General features: G+C 36.4%; 1 protein-coding gene across 3 annotated transcripts in view; it reads right to left on the bottom strand.

Annotated features, from left to right (window-relative positions):
- Window positions 1-25,021, bottom strand: part of UHRF2 (ubiquitin like with PHD and ring finger domains 2) — a 79,459-nt gene that overhangs the window by 31,942 nt on the left and 22,496 nt on the right. For all 3 annotated transcript variants that reach the window (XM_084225581.1, XM_084225582.1, XM_084225583.1), the window contains exons 4-5: window positions 17,143-17,361; window positions 1,076-1,185 (exon numbers count right to left, since the gene is read on the bottom strand). In XM_084225581.1, the coding sequence (XP_084081707.1) occupies window positions 1,076-1,185; window positions 17,143-17,361 (329 nt within the window). The remainder of the gene's footprint in view (window positions 1-1,075; window positions 1,186-17,142; window positions 17,362-25,021) is intronic.

Raw genomic sequence — 25,021 nt, 5'->3', positions numbered from 1 at the left:
TAAATAGTATGTAAACACAAACCAGTATTTGTAGATTTTCAATTTTCTCCCACTGCAATCTTTTTAAATCAAAACATGCTTTAATATATTACAAAGATCTTTTAATGTGACCAAGAAAAAATAAAAGAGTGGATAATTTTCTTTTTTTAGTAAGCTCAGGGGAGTAATTCTTAAATAATGAAAATGTATAATGAGTTGAGAAATTGACATTTTTACTTTTAAGAATACCACAGGGAATGGTATTTGCTTCTCTGAAAAACAGCGATTTTTTTTAGACTACAAACATTAATCAGACTCATTGTTGGGCACTGAGAGCCACCAACAAAGGTTCTGAAAAATTGCAGGGAGTCAGGAATGTAATAAGTAATTATATATAATACCTACTTGTAGACCTGCAGTTCAATCTTCAGTGTTGCTATCACAAACATTTAGCACTCATAACTTTAATATATTTACAAATTTAGGATAAAATGTCACACTACTCTTTAGATAAACTGCCACTAACTCCTTATTGTGGTTGTGGGGAGGTTAAGGAGGTCTGGCATAGTAACTTTTTTAGAAGGTCATGCAGGGTCAACTAATCCAAACATGAATTATCCCTTTTTTTTAATGGTACAAGCAGCTTTAGTGCAAAGTTCCTTTTTTTTTCCTCTGACAGAATGACAGAGTTAAAGTGTATTACTGCCAACTAATTCTATTTTTGGCATTTGATAATGTATTAAAAGCTTAAATTACATGTCAGTTGCAACAGCAGTTCTGGTGGTCTGAACACCTCTCTAGGAACTTAAATGAGACTGCAAATTCATTCTGCACAGTTCATTTAGAGCATTATCAGCTGTTTCCTTTTTTCACCATTTATGACTGATAGCACTAAGCTCTTACTACTTTCTGAATATATAAAGTAATATTAATCTTACAGTAACCATACTTTTCAGAACAGAAATCTAAAAATTTTTCAAAGCAATTACTTTCTTGAACACAAACCAATTATTACTGCTACCTCTGCATGCTGATATTTTCTAAAGAAACATCACTCAATTTGCACTTATATTCAAATAATTTAAAAAATGCATACTTTTGAAATCTCCATCCCCAAATGTCAATGGATAGGCTCCTGGCTTTTCAATCTTGTACATTTCCTCTATAAAAAGGATTTTACAATCATTTATTGTGTCTTCTGGACCTCTGAAAAATAAAAAGAATAAAAAGTACATTCAACTTAGTTCCTCAGACCTAGATTCTGTACTTTTTGAATCCTAAGCAATAAGATAAAGTAGCCTTTTTTTATACCTGATAGGATACTTTATTTCAATTCACCTACAAAAATCACGGTAACTTCTAAGAAAGAAATAAAACACATATTTAGGGCTCACTTAAAGAAAAGACTACTCTATTATCCTCAGATAGTGTCTGGCACTTCAGTGTGTCTTTACTGACAGTTATCCAACATGGCTTAATTCCCTTCTAAAAATGTTTTTATTGGCCGAACACAGCAGATTAGACAAAACCATATCTTCTGGAATACAGCATCTCAAACATTATTATAAAAGTATAGTACCACAAAAAAACAAGAAATGTGACCTGAAAGACAGAAAAGTAGTTGGAACCTATAGAGCAAGAAAAGCAGCAGAAAATTTCAAAAGACCTTCTATGACTTTTAATTGTTTCTCAGCTCTGGAAAGCCCCATACAATACTGTACTGAATTATAAATAGTCCTACTATGTCAGGTTTCAGTGCAAATTCTTAGTGATTAGTAGTAACAAATAATCCAAGACACCACAACAATAATGCCACAAGACTTCTAGAAAATAATTAGAAATATTAAATGTAAAGGTTTCCACCTACTCTTATTAAAATATATTTGTGTCTACACAGATTGTAATTCAAATGGAAACATATCTAGGAAGAAATGGCCATAATAATGCCAACAGTTGTAAAGTGCTCCCTTTTCCTTCCTCTTCAGTATGACACTGTGCTCTCTTCAACTGCCTGTTCTCTAACCACATTCAATTTACTACCTGATCTAGAAGTAAACAGGAATTTTCAGTATAATAAAATACTGATGCGTATCTGTAAGAACCTATCACAGACGTGACTTGAAAATACACTTGAAGAAAGCCAGCCAGGTGGCAGATCCCTATAAAAGGATCTAGCCTGTAAAATAAAATTAGACTATAAACAGCTAGGGAAACAAGATATTAGATTCATATGCAATAAGGATAACTGCAACAACAGAACATCTCCAGAAACATCAGGCTTCAGTCTGAGATCTGAGGTTCTCTGCCCTACCTCTTGGCCTGTTTTCACTTCCTTTGTGCTACAAGTTCTTGAACTCTGACACATGATGACCTAACTAAGGCAGAAAAACTCTAAGCCAGGGAAAAACTACCGGTGACAAATCCCTTTTTCATAGCCCTGAACACTGCAGTATTTAGGTCTCCATGGAACTGGGGTTGAGAGGACCCCATCAGTGTCTTGATTGACACTAATTGCCCTTTAAGTGTACTAACAGCTGTTTACTTAGGCACCTATATTTATTTTGACCTATTTCTTTCCCAGCAGTTTTTGGAGGAAAAACATTCTACATTGTAAGTCACATGCATAAACAGTAAATGCTAGCAATTTTCAAATATTTAGGCTATTTGAACAGAATATGCAAATGCTGCATCAATGCAAATACAACAGAAAAAGAACTGTTTGATTTCCTGATCAGGAGAAGAATGTATTTAGAGTTAACTCCATTTGCACCCTAAGGGAACCATACTTTAAAGCATTTCTGGACATTGTGAGTAACACCTCGGGTTTAGCATGCAAAGACACTTTGAATTATCCACGATACTGAGCAATTCACAATCACAATGGCACAATACATTCAAATATAGAAATGTCAAGATGTAAACACAATCTTTGGCAGGAAAACTGAATCGATACACTCTTAAAAGCACCAATATTTCCCAGGTTATTTTGTGGACTTTGGAGAGTCTTTTATTAAGTGTCCTATATGTCTTGTTTTTCCTAGATTATTTAAAAGTTAAAACCAAAACAAAACACACCTGTTGACATTCTTTAATGCCATAAATCTATGTTAGAACCTTTCTTACTTATAACGCTGCTTGACTGCCTATCCAATGTTATTCCTCCAGGACATATTTCTAACAGAACTCAAAGCTGTGAATCTAATTTATAATAAAAATAAAGAATTATTACTTTTTTCACATAGCTAAAGTGAAATTTTATACTTAATTACTGATATTCTCAAATTCTAGTAAATTTCAGACAAGTTTAAGCATATTTTACACTGATTTTTGCACCCACATATTCTTAAATATGTGTGTAGTCTATAACCACTATCCCTAGTATGAGGAAAACTGCATCTAGGAAAATCCCCTCTCCTCTCCTTGCCTCCCCTCCTCTCTCGTCCCCCCTCCCCCCTCCCCTGGTTCCAAAATTCCACTGATGCCTATTTGAACTATAAAATTACTTATAACTACAATGATTGTCGCACTGTTTCCTCAAAAGGTACAATGAAAAGATTTATAAATTGGTTCAATGATGTAAGTGTTCTAAACAGTAACAGCAAAGTTTTTGCGAAGTATGCAGAAGCACAGACTTTTGTCATCAACTTTTTTACAAAGTACCATCTCAAAAAATGTTATTTCCACCTCAAAGTGTTGAAGTGCAACATACTTTTTTAGTTTAGCTAGCTAAATGAAAAACTCCTCTAACTAATACTGTAAAACAAAGTACTCTTGAAATAATAATAAAAATTTAATACAGCTGCATGGCATGTTTTTCTCATGCAATCCTACTGACTAGCAATATTATTCCTTATACCTAGGCAATACTTATTAAACTGATGGAATTCATAGTTTCTCTATCACATACACAAGATCATGGTAGACATTCCTTCTCTTTTTGCCCTGTATTCTTCCTTTGAGACAAGGAAACTCAGAAAGCAACTTTCAGGCTAAGTTTTTCCTAAAGTCTATTCAGTATTTGAACAGAAAAAACATTTTATTTTCTGCTATGAGTTGCATAAGAAGTAAGCAAATACTATCAAATAACATTACTAAGCTGGTATGTTCCAACAAATGTCACAGCTGCATATCTGGAGCTACAGAGGAAGATCAACTAACCTTGTGAAAATCATAGCTAATATGAAATGGTTAAGCCTTACCAAAGTTTAAAAAATCTGCTCAGCTATTTGCTCATAAAAAAGTAATTCCTCTGCCACAGTACACACTCAGCGCTTTAACAATGATCATGTAATTCTAAAATTATGGTTATCGAACAAAATTGTTGCTGTATTATGCTGTCAAGTATATAACCTTTCTTCATTTCTTCACCTTACCATACAAAAAATGAGATTATGCAATATAAATGCTATGTTGGTATTTCAAGCAAGAACTTTAAATCTTCTGAAATAATTAAATCCCAAAACAAAGCTAGATCCTTCAACACAGCAGAATTCCTAATAAAAGCATTCCTTCAAGATAGGTTAACCAAAGCCAGAGAGAAACCTTCAGCTGAACCTTCTTTTATCTGCACTTTCCCCAAGCACATTTCCTTTTTTTAACCTTCAGGTAGCAAAACACTTCAGACATTCAAAATCACAGTGGACTAGACGTGTGACAAGTGGGCATTATCCTGGACATTTCAAAGGTCAGCTTCACAGAAAATAAAAGCTGCTGGACAGTTACCATGCTTTGAGAACTTTATCACTTTTTACAATCTAACAGATTCAGTGACTATTGTCAGATTTCTGTCCGGAAGTTTCTTGGTTTATCACTTTACCACACTGCAATCAAAGTATAATATTTTAACAGACACTAAAGTAAAAATACAATGCTGAATAAAAATGGAGGGAAAAACTACTAGAAAAGTACAGTCAGACTTCATATTCATACTAAGAATAATAATGAAAATTGTCTAATGATGATTTATATTTAAGCTTCCCAAGAGCAAAACCTTACACTGTCATGCTTACCACAAACAACTAATTCACAGTCAGTCTCTATGGCTAATGTCAAAGGTACTGTCCAGGTTACTAGAGAAACAGCCATGATCAGAATAAAACCTAACAGAATATAATGTTGGCTATGCTGTCCAAATACACAACTTCTCTTAACAATCAATACAAATCAAAACAAAACCATTTCTGTATCTATCTTTTCATATGCAACACTTTGTTTACATGCCTTACATCAATCAGCCTTTATTCTGCTTTTGTAAAGTTTTCAGACAGCAACCCTTTCTGTTCTGCATCAACCAATCATAGTAAAACTTCTTAAAAAACACACAATCTTTCAATATTACCATTCAAAATGCTTATTAGAACTTTTAATATCATCTCCTTAGAAGCAGTTGACTGCAGATTTTACTTTAAACAGACTTGTTTCAAAGGTGACTTTAAAATCTTCCATTTAGACAGCATATTACAGTGATAATCTCACCAAATTCTGCTAGGTTATACTGAATTACACAGAGGTTCTATGTAAAATTTGTTTTTTTATTGCACACAAACAAAAAAGCAGAGAGCATTTACAAGAACTTTTTCAGCATATTCCACACACATTTGTTTATTCATTAAAATAAAAACGCACAGTTGCAAAATGAGACAGTATTAGCTCTGCTTTTAATTCATGTTTTCATTTATTACACAAGTATTATAAAGACAGAGACATGTGGCAACTTCCACGCTAAGCAAAGATTTTATTACTCTCTGTAACACTAGTATTTAAACAACTGCAAAAAAATAAAATTAACATTTTCTAGGCTATGTTGAGGACCATATTTTAATATGAATCTTTAATGCCTTTGAAAACAAAACATGCATACTCCCAAACCTACAAATTCATACTGTGGATACACATACAAGTCAGGAAGGACATTACTTTTTTTAATGTCAGCCATAGGTGAGGTGCTTGATGCATTTACAAAGCAATGTATAATAGCTCATGATGCCAGATTCTGAAAGCAGAGACTTGGACACAGAGACTCACTCTCCTCCTTAGCCAGGTGAACATTAGAGTACCTGGGAAAAGAACTGGCCTAAGGGAACAGCTAGAAACAATGTCAGAGGCTCACGACTCTGCACACATCCCTGCCCCACAACACAGACCACACCAAGGAGTGGAGCCTGCAGAAGGTCCTGATCCTGCCCCAATTCTGGCCCTGTCCATGATGCTGCTGGGGAGAGAAATCCACTGCCACCACCCCAGCTGCTCCCTTTCTGTAGTCAGGATTAAGTCTGTGACTAGCACTATCACAAATGTTCAGAAGGCATCTACAGCTTCCAAATCCAAGTTCAAACACACAGATGTTAAGACCCGAATGTCCATGAAGAACCAGGTAAAAAAGCAGGTCAATGATCCATAAAGGTAATACACCAAAGGCTTCATATGTGAAAAACAAAGATAAAAGAGTTGTGCTTGGCATCAAGGGACATAATCTAAGCTCAGTTGACTTTGTGTGTTTGCAGACTGAACTGCAGTACACAGAAACAATGTTAAAGGTCTGTTCAAGACATCATTCCAAGGGTCTGAAATAGTCAACAAGTTCCTTGATGCTAGAAAGAAGCAAAGATACAAACAGGTGATTCTTACTATAATAAGTTAAACACTCCTTTCCAGATTTTAAATCATATTGCAATTCAGTGAGTAGATGCAGCACACATTCACCATGAGCTAAGATAAAGTTACAAGAGACCAATCTGTGAACCCTGCCAGACTGAATGAGAACCTCAACTGAAAAACAAAGACATGAGACGAAGCACTTCCCTTTGTAACAAACTCACAGATATACTGTCAGGATGAGAAAACTTCCAAAAAACAAAGAATAGAAAAGAAAGCGTCCTGAAAGCACAGAAACACATTAAGCATTCTGGAAAAAACAAACAAACTAAATACAAAGCAAAACCCAAAACCAACTAATCAACAAACCACAAACACCAAAAACTCAAACTCCCCAAATATCCCCAAAACCTAAGTGAATAAATCAACAACAACAAACCCCCAAAATGTAAGGTGCATTAAAACCAACCAACTAACCAAAATCAAACAAAACCAATCAATCACACACACACACACAAAAAAAAAAAAAAAAAAAAACAAGCAAAAGAAAAAAAAAAAAAAAACCAAGCCATGAAAACTTCTGAAGGTATCCACCTTCAGAAATCATAAGAGAATACAATAGCACAGAATCAAAGAATCACAAAGACTTTCCAAAGAATGGTCATATCTAACCACAAGCAAGAACTGCTTGCAAAGAAGGAGAAACCCACATTTCTAGCCTAGAAAGTCTATAATGAATTTTTTATCATGGCTTGAATGTATATGACAGCATTACTGTAATGAAAAACCTTGGAATCCAGGGATTCTCCTGCTCAGAACATGATGAATCTAATTCAATAAGAACTCCTGAAAGTCAGAAAATCCTAGAGAGAAAAAGAGGTCCTAACTAATTTAGCATTTAGAGGGCAGCTGCTTATTTCGGAATGTCTTCATTCCTTATATTGCCCAACTCTCTTCAGAAAAATTACAGCAAATGCTTCCTCCATGATTTCCCATTTCATTAGTGCATGATATTTAATCCTCCATTTAAGTGTCCAATGGCTATTACATAATGGTAATACAGCCTTTCCAGGTCTTCTGTGTCTGTCTGGAATCTCTGATAATCCTGTAATTATTAGTTTTTATGTTGATAAATCCAAATGCCCATATACTTGTGGGTTTGACTGTTGGAAAGATTCCCAACAAACAAGTGAGAAAAGCACACTTTTGTGCCTCCCATCTCTACACCAATGCATGGGCAATGAACAAAGGGGATTACAGAAGTCTGTGTAATTAATGCAGCTCCATAACAGTGCTGGGATCATGGAGACTTGGTGGGACAGCTCACATGACTGGAATGCTGTGACAAATCAGTAAGGGCTCTTCAGGAAGAAGAGGCTAGGAAGACTAAGAGCAGCTGTCCCTTATATGAGAGCAGATGACAAACCAGTCAAGAGCTTAGAGGTCAAGGTTAGCAGACAGAACATTAGTGATGCTGTAATGGGTGCCTGCTATAGAGAGTAAATATACAAAGACTCCTTCAGACAACTGGAAAAAGTTTCATGTTTACAGGCCCTGTTCTCACAGGGATATTGAAGCACCATCGCATCTGCTGGAAGGTCAACAAAGCAGAACACAAACAATAAAGGGAATTTCTGGAATGCAGAGGTAACAATTTCCTGATTATGGAGAACAAATTGCTAGATTGGTACATACAAACTGTGAAGAACTTGTCACAGGACATTACAGTTTGTCTGCAATGATGATGAGATGATGGAGCTCAGAATCCATGGAGGAAGGATAAAGTAGAAAACAACCTTGGATTTCAGGACAGTAGAATGTAATCTCTGAAGAGATCTACTTGGAAAAATCCTACAAGATACCCTGTAGAGATGGACCCGGTAAAGCTAGTTGATATTTAAGCATCGTCCCAAGCTCAAAAATGGTCTATCACCATGTGCAGGACATCAAAGGCAACAGGAAGCTGGCAGAAATGAATAAAGAGCTTAGATATAAAAAGGAAATGTGTAAGAAGTGGAAGCGGGAATGGCTCATCTGGGAGAGGAAGAGGTATCTTAATTGTGTAGGTGAAGAGTTGAGAAAGCCAGGGTTACTGTTACTGATTTGAATCTGGGGAGTAAAATTCTATGACAGAAAAGGAAAACTAGAGAAAATGTGGGGCCACTGCCAAATACAGCAGGACCCCTGATAACAATAAACACAGAAAAACCAAGCTATTCAGCACTTTGTTTGCCTCAAGTATTTACTGCTAAGACCAGTGTTTAGGAATCTGAGGTCCCCAAGAGTAGAAGGAATGGCTGAAGCAAGGAAGACTTAGCCTCAGGGGAAAATTAGGTTATGAAGCATTTACACAGGACATATGAAAGTTCATTGGCTCTAACAGGTCATACTTATGAGCTCTGAGGGAGCTGTCTGTTTGGATATGAGTACTCTAAGTCCTGTTACTGAAAAGTGATTACACCTTCCTGTTAAACAGAAGAGAGCAAATATCACAGCTATCTTCAAGAAGGAAGATTAATGACAGACTGATCAGCTTCAACTCAGTCCCTGGGAAAGTGAATATTAGTTGCCTCTGCCACCATTTAGATTTAGACAGAAAGGAATTTCATCATGTTCAACAAAGAAAAATTCAAGTCCTGCACAGAGGGAATAGCAGTACCTGCTGAGTGTCTCTGCCTGACTGGAGAGCAGCTTGGTAGAGACAGACCTTGAGAAACACAAAAAAACAAGCGGACCATAAACCAGTTATGTGCCCTTGAAAGCCAAGAAGGTTCACAGCTTCTTGGACTACATTAAGAGCAGCACTGCCAGCGGGTATAGGGAAAGCAAATGCCAGTCATGACTCAGCATTAGTTAGGACAGGTGTAGGCACCCCAGAGACAACAGACATGGGTTTACAGGAGTGGTTCCAGAAAAGGGATACAAAAATTACTTATAGGCTTGATACAGAACACCCTTGATACAGAAGTGTTTAGTCTAGAGAACAGAAGGGTTATGTGAGGATGGCTCTTACCTTTCTTTGTGTATAACCAGGGAGTCAGACTGCTCTAACTAGTCCTCTCTCAAGATAAGATGTAAGAGATACAAATACACAAAAAATGCATTTTGCATGGCAAGAGTGAATTTTCTTTTTACAGTGGATTGTTCAGAAAACTTGTTGAATAACCACCCATAACATTATTAAAAACCCAGCTACGCTTAGTCCCAGACAAAATGCTCTGGCTGATCCTGCTTGAACAATATCAAGAGTTCCTTTCCATCCTTGGAAGTTTCTCTTAAATGTATACATATGTTTCAACACCACTCCTTTATTCTTTTTATTTTCATAATGCTTTGCCCAATATTGTGCTCACCACTACTTCCCACCCACCTTCCACCCCTACACCAACCCACCGCTTGCCTTTTTGCACTTAAATTTGTTTTCTTCTGTTCTTCCTCTTCTGTTTGGACTTACTTTCCTCAGTAGGAAGAAATTAAACTTCAGAATACTTCTAAATATCAGCCCCTAAAAAGCAAGTCAAAAGACTCTGTAGTTCCAAGTCTGCATGTTTATTAGAGAAAGGACACTTACAAATACTGAAGATATAGCTTATGTTCTGGAAAACCAAACAAAACCCTCAAGATCCAAGTCAACCCATTCTTAACCTTCAAAATATAATTTTCCAATTATGATTAGAACATCCAAAACATTTGAAATTTTAACACATTTTACTTATGGTTTTTTCTGTTGTTGTTAAAGCAATTAATGTTTCAACACATAATTAATTGAAATATTAAACTTTTAAATGCAATTCAAAGAATCAATTTTCTGGCCCTCTGCTGAAATTCACTGCATTTTATCTCTCTTTTGTCCATTTAGATGAGAGGGCATGTGTTTAGAGCTGAGTGGAATAGTAGGTGGAATATTCTTGATGCAGTTTAATTAGTGCTTAATTAAGGAGAGTAAATGCCTTTCCTCAGTCTTCTACTTATTTTTCTTTTTATACAGCCCAAATACTGTTAATCTTCATTACACACATCTGATTCATATTCACCTTGCTTTCTACCATGACCCACAGATCCCTCTCATCACAGCCGCTTCCCAGTGAGTACTGTTTCAAGTTCAACCTGCTTCAACCTGGGTTGTGCCTTCCCAGGTGGAAGAAAACTATATTTATCAATCTTGACTTTCTTGAGTCTCCTGCCACCCATTCCTCCTCTGCTTGTTCAGGTCTCTCTGCTTGGCAGTACTACCACCCCTGAATTTCCATCAATTTACTACATCTGCAAACTTGGCAAGAGTCCACTGTATTGCCACAAGATACTGAACTCTACAGGTCCTCAGGACACATTCCTGCAGTTCCTTGCCTGTCATCACTTCCCAAGTAGCATGTAACTTACTAACCTCTATCCTCTGAGTCCAATCATTCAATGTTTTCTTTTCCTAAACCCACCTGGCTGTCCATCCTCCAGTTTACTACAGGAATCACCAGACTGGGACAGGATAATGGGACACTTGCACATTGAATTAAGTTACAACTTTTGCTCTATCCTTGGTGTTGGGGGTTAGGTTTCTCTCTGTTCCATTTTATTTAGGGAATTTTTTCCCTGTGAGTTGCTAGGAAACACTAACATCTGGGTACTTAAGAAAAACAAAAGAAGTGGCCAAGCTCAGGGGAGGAGGGCATCTGGTTGCACTTCTCTTATCTGGGAGATTTTTTCCAAGGGGCAGAGATACCTCGAGAGCCACCGCTTAGGGAATTCACTGCTACTGCCGGAGCCCAGCCCAGAGCTGCTTCTTCTACTGTGGGGTGAGCTTCTGCTCGTAAGAGCAGCCACTGAACTGCGACGTTATCATCACCTACCTCACTAAAAGAGGGCCTATCACCGTCTGCTCAGGTGCCCGGGATCTTGAACTCGCCCCTCTCTGCCCTGCTGGGAGCCGGGCCGCTGCTGCCCTGCCCCTTCTTCAGCACCGCTCCGAGCTTTCGCTGCACCGCAGCCCCGCATCCCCCGCGTGCTGAGATATCCTGCTGATGGAGCTTGCTGTTTCTGTAAGTCCTGCTGGGGCTCGGGGCTCGGCCGCCCCGGGCTTTGTGAAGAGGAGCCTCTCCGCCGGCCCCGCCCGTCTGGGCCGAGCCGCCATCGCCGCGCGCCGCCCGAGCCCGCGCCGCGGCGCCCCCTGCAGCCGCGGGGAGTCACCGCACCCGCCCTGCCCGCCGGCGGCCAGCAGCGCCCCCGCTGGCCACGGCCGGAACTGCACCGGTGGGGCAGGCGCCCGCGGCCGAGAGAGGGCCGGGAGCGGGGCCGCGCTCGGGGTGGGGCTGTGCCGGAGCTGTTGGTGTTTGTCTGCTTTATCGTACACACCAGTAAAGGACTGTTATTGCTATTCTCATATCTTTGCCTGAGAGCCCCTTAATTTCAAAATTATAATAATTTGGAGTGAAGGGGTTTACATTTTCCATTCCAAGAGAGGGTCCAGGAAAGACAGGGGTCTACCTGTCTTTCAAACCAGGACACTTGGCCACAGAGAAAAGAATTTAATCAGAGAAGGCAGATGACCTTGCAAGGCACAATTTGCTCTTAGAAAAAAATTTCACCTTGGCTATTCCTCATCACCATTTCACCAGCACTTCACAAAAACTGTCCCTTTTCTCCCGAAGACTGAAATAAGGCTGACTAGCCCTCTTTTAAAATGGATGCAGGACTTGCCTTTCTCCAGTTGTCAGGGACAAAAGTCAAAGTGGTATTATTAAAAGTAAAATGTCTGTTGATATAAGCTGTGCATTTAACCAGGTTTTGATGCACAGGTCCAAGTAAATACTGTTATTATTTCACACAGCATCAAAAAAAAAGTGCTCCCAGATCAACCAGCAATAGTCAAAGACACTACAATAAAATAAATAAACCAGGATGTTACTTTGGGTAGAAAGTTATGCAAGCATTAGTAAGATATAAACCACATTAATGAAAATTCCAGACCTAAAGAAGAAGCACTATGAGAACTGTACTACTGGGCATTAACCAAATCATGACAACAACTCTGACATGATGATTATCACAATACATACTGAAAGTAACAGGAAGTATGGTACTGCTGTTTCCCAGAGTGTCAAAACAAGGTATAACTACCAATAATTTTCTTTTTAACTAGATAGAAATTGACAGAGGCACAAGAATTTTTGAAATTATAAACAAAAAAACCCCATGCACAGCTTGTTTCACTCACTATTACAGAAGACCTCTCTATTCTGTAAAGTGTTTAATTTCTGTGCCTTTGCTAAGCTGTAAAAACAAATATATGTATGATTTTTAAAAAATCAGAAGTTAAATATAAATGGAAAATCTTGTCCAAAAGAAGTAAAGGGAGAAGTTAAAAGTAAAATCTGTACAGGTAGCACAAAGGTAATTTTAAGATATCATATTGCATTCTGAGAATAAAACATGCTAGATATGAATAAAAGGAGTAGTAAGATGATAAATATGAATGCATACCATGAAAAAAAGAGGAAGACAAACAGCAAATCTGGCAGGTTACAAGAAAAATACAATAAAAATATTTAAAAATTAAGAGAAAGTAATCTGCAAAAAAATGCTTTTTAGGAGCAGGAATGCCCATACAAAAACCTGCAAAACTAAAGGTGACAAATATGAACATGAAAATTTAAGACCATTCTATTACATTCCATTACAGCCGCATAGGTGAAGACATGAAATTCATAAAACATTCACTCATCTAAAGAAGAAAATTATGTTCATTCTGTATAATTTATATCTGCATTCCTACACACCTCCAAAGGCTTAAGCAAAAAAAGTCTTGGTCTTGATAGAGTCCTTGCTTGTCCTCAGGCTTTCAAAGGTTTACTGAGAAAAACTAAGATCTAATTTGGTCCCTGTCTTCAATTCTAGGAAGGAACAAATGCAGAGCATCATTTGATCTACTTTGATTTGGTATGGGGAATTTAAATACATCTGCTGGCTCCAAGGCTAAATTGTGAACAGTTAGCCTCAAAGACAACATGTCATACTATTCTGAGAGTGTTGTCATTAAGAAATAAAACGCTCTCCCCAAAGGGAAAAACAGAGGATATCTAAAACCAGGGATGGTGCACCTTGCCAGTTAAAATAAATTCAGAGGAACCATAGATACTCTAAAATAAGAAACTCACATTCAGAGATCCTGAACTGCAAGCATGCACACACAGTCATGAGAAACCTTAAGTCCTACTCCATGGCCAAAGCACTGCTATTTCCCTAATATTTGCATCTGAGACACAGAAAATCCTGTTCTATATGTTTTAGACATCCTAAAATTACAAATTTCAGCTGCAATGTGAATACTATAGAAATGAAAATTAAAATAAGTGGTCAATTATTCTGCATAATGATGTTTGCCTCTCCTGTTTGGTCTCATCCTCTATTTGGTAAAATTCGCTATTTTATATATATTTTCCAAAAGATGAGCTAATGATGACAAACTGTACAGGAATTTTCCTTTTGGTTATGACTAAGATATGAGTAACAGTAACACCAAACAAATACACATATCAAAAGGTGCACCAAAAAAAAGTATTCATCAATTGTTCTACTAGCCAAATGTTCCTGTGATTATGCCAGCAGCTTCAGGAAATCTTTGTCAAAAACAAGATCAATAAATCAAACCTTCAAATATGGCATACAAAATTGTTTTATACAAAGTCTCTCTGATATAACACCACAAAGGAAAAAAGTCCTAGTGATGAATATATCCGATGCAACTCTAAGACCCCTGCCTCCCTTTTACTGCCTGTTAAGGTTGTTCTTAAGTAGTACACAAAAACCTAGTCATTAGCATACAATCAAATAATCATTAACAGATAATCATAAAAAATTCAAAATAAATATCACCTTTATTTGAGACAAATAGTTAATCCTAACATAATGTTAAGAACTCATAATCACATATGAATATTATAGACTAGAAATATATTAATTATATTATTCTAGATTAAAATAACAACAACTGCATTATAATTTTAACTAAATTGATATATTTTATATTATTTATATATTAATTACAATGAAACACTCAGGTTGTTTTTTAATTTGCAAATCAACTTGCCAGAAATTCAAAGCAATCACTTTTGCATGCTCCTTACACAAATTTATGAATACTAGGAGACTTGTCTTTTTCTTTTATTACTAACTGAGAGGAATGAGTTGAGTAGTACAGGTGATACAGAATTATTCTTCGATAAATTTAAGAAATGTCAGGGCTCAGTTAACTTTACTTTCTGCAACAAGTTGATTACTGCATATACAATCTATTAACATTTATAGGAAAACAGAGTTCTTAATTAGGAAGAAATTTCTCTGAAATATGATTCCATCTGAAAAATGGACTTAAATTCATCATTTTAGAATAGGTATTTGTCCACTGTGTTGTTTTCCTCCCAACTCCTTTCAGAAGACAGTAAGCGTAAGCATCAATTGGAACCCTATTGTACCAGCCACAGTTCTGACAGTATTTGAATTTAGCATCTTCTATTTTGAAGCATAACTATCAGTTTATTTAGATATAGAAAAGACTGCCCTATAGAGTTCCAACCAGAATTTTTTATTAGCCACCAGGTGCTTCCTTTTCCCAATATAAAACTGTCTTAAGTTGGCAATAGGGGTATTCTACTCCTATCTGTTAGAGGTGGGGCAGTTCTCTTCTGTTAATTGGGCAGTTTTCTTTATTTCTTCCATAATCAATCCTCCCTCGGGGAGATATCTTCTGCTAATGGGCCCTTGACTCAGTGCATGACTGATAAAATTACATCATCCCATTGTGAGATGCTCCGCTTCCTTGGGAGGAATCAAGCATTCCTACCTGGATATAATCTGAGACTTGGAACACCACAGGCAGCCTTTTCCCACTGGATTCCCAAAGGAAGACCAGGCCCACCTACACCACCAATGGACCTACAGAGGAAAACTAGGTGTGCTTCAAGAGAAACACACCTGTCACTGCAGGAGGACTGCAGCCACCATTTAATCAGACTGCTACCAACATCCAAACCAACTGGGTGTCAGGTCATTTTCTTCCTCTATCAGTAGTTTTCTTGTTTGTACTATTACATTTGCACTTTTAGTTTTCCCAGTAAAGAACTGTTATTCCTATTCCTGTGTATCTTTGCCTGAGAGCCTTTTCATTTCAAAATTATAATAATTCACAGGAAGGGGGTTTCAGGGGAGGCTCCTGCCTTCCTTAGCAGACACCTGTCTTGTCAAACCAAGATGAAAACATATTTTTATTATCCTATTTTTAACAGATAGGGAAAATTCTGAAAGAATCCATGTGGGCAACAGTTTTAAAAAATGTTATCAACAGACATTTGAACTTCATGTAAACCGTGCTCTGGACAGTTCTGTTTGTAGAAGGTCATGAAACCCATCCCTGACTCACCAAATGCCATTAGCACTAAATGCACTACAATGAAAATTTGCATCTCTCCATTGATAGTATCCTCCATTTCTTAATCTCTTCTCTCTTTCAAGTTAATAATTCAAAATATCTTGTCATTTGTTTCTAGCTTTGTATTTCAAATCTGGGTTTTTTTTGCTTTACCTACAAAACAAGTCCATGTGCCTGCTCTACTTAATAAAAGATGACTATAATGCACTGAGAGTGTCTAGGAAACTACTATAATTCTAAAATTAAAACCCACCCCCAAAACAGACTTTCGTTTACTTGCACGCTTTATTGAGCCAATGTCTTTGCTATTTCCCAGTATTGGATAAGATTGCACTTTTACACAAATACTGAATTAAACCAGATTCACAGAGACTTCTGTGTGTCTCTCCCAACTAGCCATGTCCCACAGTAAGTCTTCTTACAGACACAATATTCTCTTTTCTTGTAAAGAAAACTACAATATATGCTAGAAGTCCAAATTATTTTCAGGAATACATTCCCAGAACAATGATAACACTCATGAGTAAATATGGGACATGCCAACATTAAATCAACCACTGGTGATTTGTTCATCCCTAAGAAGGAAACAACACAGCTTACTGACAGCAATACCTTAAGTATATCTCCAGAAAACACTATTCCTAAAGAACTGTATGGAAGTTTTAAAATGAAATAGTAAAATAAAGCAAAGATATTCAGGTAATCTCAGTCACAATGAAAACTTGACAGCAGCTCCACATTTTACTTATCAGAGGTTATAATACTACAGAAATATTTTATTCTTTAAAAATTTATTTAGCCAGTTCACAGACTTATTCAAACTGTCAGAGATGACTCATACTCAGTGAGACCAAGGGGTTCCCAATTATCTAAAAAATTACTGGAACATGCTCTGATTAACCTGAATCACACATAATACATAAAAACCCTCATGGTTGCCTCTGGCAATCTCCTGAAAAAGAAAAATTCTGACTTACAGTTAAGTCTGCACATTGTAAAAACCATGCACTGTAATTTTATAATTCACACAGCTGTGGAATCAAAGTAAGATATTAAAATTCATCTAGTGGTGACTAAAAGATAAAAAAACTAAACCAAATACACTTCATATTATATGTAGAGATTTTCTGAGTTGGTCAAGCAAATCTTACCCCAGCAGAATTTTAGCATGAACCTCTTTGTTAGTCCTTGAGATTTCTCTCAAAGAGGTAATTTCTGCATCAAACCAAAATCCTCTTTCTTCTGGTGTCTCAACATTGTAGTTAACCATCACCACATCACCCACTTTTAGCTCACTCCACTTCAGAATGGTTCTTGCTCGGGGTCGAAGATTAACTGTGTCCATTTCTATTATGCCATTTTCTGGGTACCTTGAAAAGCAAAACCAACAACACCAATGGTTATGACTATGGCAATACTAAAAAGAAAGTCACAAACAACTTTTTTCAGAAGTAAAAGTTTTTAAATGTTCTTTGGGCACACAAAAAACTTAATACCTGACCTATTATCCTTTTTAAAATATGTCTTTCCTCTGAAAACAGACTAAGAATTTGTCTCAGATGGGAAAAATAGCCTCAATGAGTTTAAAAAAAAAATTTCGTAAATCTATATGCACTTCTCAATAATTTAGTGTTATTTGACAGCACTCTAACTAAAATCCCAATGCAGGAAGGAAATCTTTTCAAATTTGAGATGCTTTTCATTTTAACTACAGTTAGTATTTTTCAAAACAACTTTCCATGAAAACTACAGCTTTCTTATATTCCTCTGAATAAGGCAACTATTACTTGATACTAGAGCCTGTATTTGTACGTGTGCTGGAAAAATAGCAGAATATAGACAGGATCAAAATACTAACTGCAAAAAAAACCCCAAAAAACTAGCCTGTAACAAAAGTTAAAAGATGCTGAAGTGAAGTTCCTTTTCATACCATGTGTAGGCAGATAATCTCTCACCACTTAGCTAGTACTACAAGAGTTCACAGAACAAATTTAACAGGGAAAATGAAATTAGTCTATTGCACATAAACAGGTGCTATTAAAATTATCCCTTCTTAACAAACAATGCTCAGAATGATGTATCTAAAAATATATTTTCATCGTGCAATTACTGGCACTTTAACAAGAGCACTCACAGTTAAATTAATATACCTTTATCAAACCACATTGTTAAATATTAATGGCAACATGCTACTCTTATTAATAAAAGTCTGGCTCTACCACCTTACAACATGCCTCCCCCTAGAGGGAACAAGAATATTTCAAGGTCTTGGGAAAATTGCACATTGCAACTTACTAGTAGTAAGTTGCACTAGTAGTAATAGCACTAAAACAACTGTCATTAAGAGCATGAGACTGACTATCGCCTGAAATCAGGATGTCTACTCCTGAACAGTTGACTGAAAGCCCACCAATGAAACTGGACACATTTTAAACTTCTACTGAATCTTACACACCAGTTTGCTACTACTGATGTGGGAGGCTGGGGGAACAGGGGAGATTCACTGATAGTTTTGTTTAAAGAAGGATGAACCGCAACAGTTGAAGAGTGGGTGTACCTTCCAATAAACTAATGGCTAAGTAAAAGAACATATCTCTAACTAGTTAAAAATTAAATACAAAGCTTGGTTTTGCACCAACATTTTTAGACCCTGATTATAAAATCCTGCACAACAGAAGTTACATCATACGAAGACAGGTGCCTGTGAACAAGTCATTATCAAAACAGTAGTTTCATACAATGTAACTCCCCACATTTCCTAAGGTTTTTTTGGCCCACATTGTTTCCAAATTCAGTGCATACTGAAAAGCTAATATTTGAGGTTTTGCCTTTATGCCGTGCAACTTTCACCTAAATAATTACCATATTGTTCTACTATATTAATTATTAACATTTTAACTGTTATATCCACAAAGCCCACGATTGATTCACCTACATATATTAAGAAAAAGCTACAGAGATCATGCCTACTTTATTAAATGCCGAAATAATATCACATTATTGTACAACAGGCTACTGAAATCTTAAGACAGCTATGTTTGACCTACTAATCAGTTCCAAAAGTTTTACAGTAAACCTTCCCTAAAGGTTGTAGAAGACAGCAAGTAGAAACGGCAAATAAAGACTCCGTTTACTTGAACTCTGAAACCAAAACAGTGCCTAAACATCAGGAGACTAGAGAAGATAGATCAAAACCAGACACCATTTATGTACGCGGTGAAATAAACAAGTAAAACATATGGAATCATAAAAGAACAAATAAACATTTTAGAAGTTCCCATGTCACTATTAAAAAAAAAAATTGACTTACAAGAGTTGACATTCATAGTAACTTAACCTTGATCTGAAAAATCTGTTCTCTTCTGAAAGTAAAATGTCTTCAGCTTCTGTTTTTCCTGGGCAAGCTTTGGACAAAGGTTTTTCCCTAAATTCAGATTCATATTGTCTTTCTCACCTCTACACAACTCAGAACAGATCATTCCTATTGTACTGATGAGGAATTTCAAAGACTGTCATCATTAACAATCTCCACCTTTCCATCTTTGTTCTTGAAGGTAGTTCATGAAAAAACCCAAGCAAAAATATTGCCTATCAGTTACCAAAAGACACCCCCCAAAATCCCCTTTTATAAACCGAAACAGTTTTCCAGAGGAAGAAAAGGAAGGCTGACTCTCCAGAGTGCATTTTCTCTCTAATCAGCTGGTCAGAAATGCAAACTAACAAACTTTAGAAAAAAACAACTGAGATGTCTTTTGCCACATTTTACCTTTTCTCTTGCAAAGGGTTACAGATATTGGATGTTTTTACTGCTGTGCACACAGAGAAATGTTTTCATGGTTGCTGATGAATGCTCCTAGCTATTTAACCCTTCATATTAGTCCATAACTGATACCTCAGGCAAAACAGCAGAAGCAGTACTTGCCACAAGTTTTTGAGTTAGGCTAAAAATTGCAGAGTTAAACTCTGTATGTTAAGCTCAGTACCACTATTCATTATTATACTAATAAGTAAAGAGTACTTTCACAGTAAACTTGTGCCCTCAAATGTGTCTAATGCCACAATTTATTTAAATATGAAAAAAATTATGCTCACATTAGAAAATTCTACCTCACATTCATTTTCCTAAAGATTAACATGCCATTTGTAAAAATCACACATTAATTTAAAATCTAATATCTTAAATATGTAAGAATAATATTTAAGCATAGATCACAAGATACAGATGTAGATAAACCAAAATATAAAGAAAATAAATATGGTACTTTAACCTCAAGAATTACCTGAAAATTAATTCTTGCCCATTCTGGGAAGCTTTAATAAAGGACTACTGTGAGACATAAACACATGCTGAAAGTGTTTTCTCATTTATTCAGTTACTTTTAAAATCCTAAGATCATACTCAAGAGAAAAGAAACATTTTCACAGCAATCTTTTAATTAGACTAGCATAAATTTGTACAGTTGAAATGAAGATTATATGGCACAATTAAACCTTTAAATTTAAAACAGCTGTGGACAGTTTCTTGGTTTTCCATGTTTTTAGGACATTTGGAAACTAATACTGAAAAAAGGAGCTATACCAACAAGCATAATCATAAGAATTTTATGAATATTGCCCATAGGATGTCTCTATTTACCTCTAATTTAATTCTTCCCTGTAGCATTTCTATCACTAGCATATCAAGGACTTCTTGAGATTTCCTGTCTTTTTAGACAGTCTCCATAGCAAAGAATTATTCATGAAGTAAAAATTCCAGTATTTCTTAGCTGTGGCCAGATGGTTGGCAGTGGTTCCTAAAATGCTCATATGCTAGGACACATAGTAGTTCCATGTCAGAATAAACTCAAGCCTGCTCAGTTTACTGAGACCTTGCAACATACCCTATAACACTTTTCCCAGCTGTTACTAGAACAACTAGAACTGTAAAAATAAAAACAAAAGTAAAGACTTCCCCAACCACTCTCCACACTAGTACAGTGAGGAATGTTAGTGCAGATGCACAATTTTAAAAATTATTTTCCAATACTAATAAAATGAAAGTATAATTTATTTTCTCAATCATAAAATTCAGAAATGAGGCATTCCAACCCTGGAATGAAGGAATAGAAGTGCAAAAACAAAAAAAGAAACAGAAATGAATGAGCTCTTGGAAGACGTAAATCTGACTAAGAAGGTGGAACTGGTTTAAAACTAGGTTGTTACCACCCCACTCCCTTCTAACCTGAGAAAATAATGAGCTCAGTTTTGCTGTACTGTTTGAGAAAGCCAACACAGTGTTTCAAAAAGCACTACACTGTAAGCCACAATGGAAACAAAAAAAAATCAATCACTGGGACAGTCAAGCTGTGCACTTCCAAAAAAGCAGTAGGTCTGATAATTTGTTAGTACAAGAAAAACAAGTAATACATTTCAAAAGACAGACTGGAAGGGATACTGAATATCAATAAAGATAAAAATCAGTCACATGGAACATAAACAAGATTTTGAGAACTGTACCTAACAACTGATGATTTCAGAATTAAGCAGCTTAAACACTGAGAAACCATATTAATAGCCTGAAGAGAACCATCTTAGTTTTCTAATTACTTTAATTCTGAGTTTCCAGAAAAAGTAACTTTTAGTCTTACACAACTGAGCTGTGTGGACAACATGAATACTCTGAAAGGAGACAACCTGGAAATAAGAGTATCAAAACAGAAGTTCAGAAGTGTAAGAAATACACAGAACATTCAATTTTTAATACAATAATTTTGTATTACAAGTTTAAGTAATGTGAATATTGTGAAAAACAGGTTTACTTCCCTGGATAGCAGACAAGTCATGCATTTTTTCAAAAAACTTTCCTCATAAATGCAAGGAGAACACTCACAGCTAATTCAAGATAAATGAATAAGTGGTAAAATTCAATCTTATTCTCACTGTTTACACCATTCTTTTCAGCTAAGAATCAGTTTTAAACATAAAAAACCCTGTAACTGTTATTATTTTAGTTGTTCTCTCAAACACCTACTAGGACAGCAAAGCTTCCCTCCCTTAGCTCAAAGCCTTTCTAAAGAGACATAAGAAACACCTAGATTGTCTCCTCAAACTTCTTCCTATTTAGTTTGCACAAGGTGCCTACAAGGTAGAAATCAGAGACTTGCAGTTAATGCCTGTTGCCAAAATCCTGACTACAATACATACTCAGACATTATAAAACACAGAATAAGCAGTCAGAAACCCTTTGCAAATGGGACAAATAACCTTATAAGGAATAACTCCTCGAAATGAGGAGCAGCAGTGTGGCTACTCCCATAAAATACTTTCAAGTGTGAATGATTCTGGTGGCATGCTTTCTAGTGAGGATATATGGAAAAAGACATCTGACACATCAGCTCTTTAATTACTTTAGCATCATATAATAATCTATATGAGGTAAAAATTTTGAATGAGTAAACAAACTAATCATTGAAACTTGGAACTGGAAAACAAAATTACATTGCTAGGAGAGGTGCTCCAAGTAGTCACTCAGACCAATTATAAAAAGGGTTTGTGACTGACATAAGGTCAGAAAAAATGTGGTACCCCTATGAACAGATTGTCTTAACATTCTACTTAGCGGATGATATAGCTTTCATCCCTCTTTTTCTTCTGAAATTCTAAACTCTCCAACATAAACAAAAGGATATAAGTGCTATAAAAAAACTACAGTCTACAGCTCCCATAACTTTGTCATGTTTCTAGCCATTAACTTCATGTCTTTCAAAAAAAATCCCTTTCTTCGCTTCAGTGTCTTAAACTAGAATCGGGAATCTGATAGCATGTATCCTGATTTGCACTCTTTCCTGTGTTTGATGTATATAAAGAAAAAAGTCAGATAACTCAGCTAAACATTTACAAGAGTTAATTGTGAAACACATTGCATGTAAAGGAATGTATTTTGACATTTCTTCACAGAAGACAAAACAGAGCAGTTTGCATCATGCACTATCACTAATGCTGCACAAAGCAGAAGCGGGGAATCTTTCCTATATGAGGCACCACTGGATATAGGATTAATTTATTTGACTGATGAATGAAAAACCCAGTAACATTCACCTAGTAAACACTAGTTTTTAGATATATTAGGAAATGAGCCCTTCATTGTACAGTCATATAACCACAAAATTCAATGCAACTTCACTATCAGACGTACACAGCTGGAAAGCAAAGTATAAGAAAGAAGTAGTGGCTATCTCATCTGAGAATAGCTCATAATGTCTTTTGGTGTCCAAAAATCAATTTATCAGTAATGTGATCTGTGTGAATTCTCAGATTAAATCCCAGCCTATTACCTGTATGTGAAAATTTCATATTAAAACATTCAAAAAATGGACCCATTAAGCAAGTCGAATCTTCAAACCATTCATTGAGAAAATAATAGCAAGTTTACTACTATTATTCTCTTGATAATCTCTTCAGCTGTGGATTACACTTTCAACTAGAAAGTGGGTTTTTTTGACCAGGCAGTTCTTAGAAGTTTTCTCCTCATTGTCTCAGTATAGCCTGTGCTCTCCAGCCATGACTGTGTCTTGCATATTGCTTTAACAGCCACACAGGATGACTACACTTTTTTTGACCTTTGTGGCAAGACAGTGAAATTCTAATTTTCTTAATGTTTGTGTGTATGTACATCTTTAAAATCTGAGGACATTACTCCACAGCTCACATTAAGCATGAAGCAATTCGTTCCCTGGAAAAAATAACTACAGCATACTTTATGTGGCAGATGATGCAGATATTACCTCATGGTTTAAAATAAAATTCTCTGATTGTTAAAAAACCTGAGGGGAATATCATCAGCCAGAACAATGGCCTTGTAAGAAGTTACCTACACTTGAGTCATACTTAATCTCTATTTGCATATAAGTTGTCTGAACTTTCTGAAATTTTTCATTCTGCAGAAACATCCAGCCTCCCTGTGGCTTCTGCTGAGCGCCTTCTTAAACGGAAAGACTTTATTACAAATGACTGAAACAAGAAAAGAAAGGACAAGACATTACTTGATTGTAATCCAAATACTTAGGGTAAACCCTAAGTCTTCCTGCTGCTTTGGGGAGCTAATGATCAAGAAGCCAATACTTGCAGAATGAGAACTGTCTGTCTGAAACCAAGTACACGATAACCAGTGCTACACCAGTAACAAATATGAAATACAATAAAGTAAGAGGAAAGGGCAAATGCTGATATAACACAGCATTGTAGGCATGTCCTTAGGGTGCCACTCTGCTACTGAAACATCCTGTTCTGATTCAGAAGTGATTCTTAAGCAAGCTGTGACAGAGATCACCTACAGTTATCCCAGATAACTTTAGGACATCAGCATGTGCTGGCTTCCTCACAAGTCCTTTTAAATCAGGATTCAGCTTTTTTATGTTCAAGGCTAGTTAACTTCTTCTGTATTTAAAATCAGTTGCTGGGAGCAGAAGAAAGAAATGTATGATAGTTTTGTATGAAACCTGATAGCACATCCTTGACTTCAAAGTGTTTAATGGCTCCTTGTGATGCCCACAAATGCAAACATGAAATGGAAATACAGGGAAAAACTCTAAGGGGAGGAAGATACACTGACAAAAACAGGAACACACCTTCAAACTGCTGACATCAGGGAAAAACCTGCATTCAGAAACTGAAAGCAGAAGATGGACTATCATGCAGAAGTCACAAAGCCACAAAGGGATGCCAAGAAATTTGATACTGCCTGAAGGCCAGCACTGGTAATAAAACTTGTATTTTGGTCTCTTCCTCACTGATGAAATTAGGGCTCTCAAACAAGTATAAATCTTTGAACTGGAGTCAAAATTCTTGATAAGTGCAATCTGAAACTGAGTTCTTTTCCTCCCAATGGCCCTAGGTTTTCTCTCTGCAGAAATAAGTGGGCCTTATAATTATTGCAGCAATTTAGTTAAACACTAGACATATAGCTGGGGTTGGGCATGGTGGTGGAAGAGGTGGGAGAAAACCACTACAGAAACAACTCACCAGTGCTGTTATCCACAAAATCACAGAGGA

This window comes from Fringilla coelebs, assembly GCF_963513975.1.
Source record: "Fringilla coelebs genome assembly, chromosome: Z".
In the NCBI taxonomy this organism is placed as follows: domain Eukaryota; kingdom Metazoa; phylum Chordata; class Aves; order Passeriformes; family Fringillidae; genus Fringilla; species Fringilla coelebs.
Note: the sequence above shows the minus strand (reverse complement) of the source record. Positions and strands in the feature narration are given on the sequence as shown.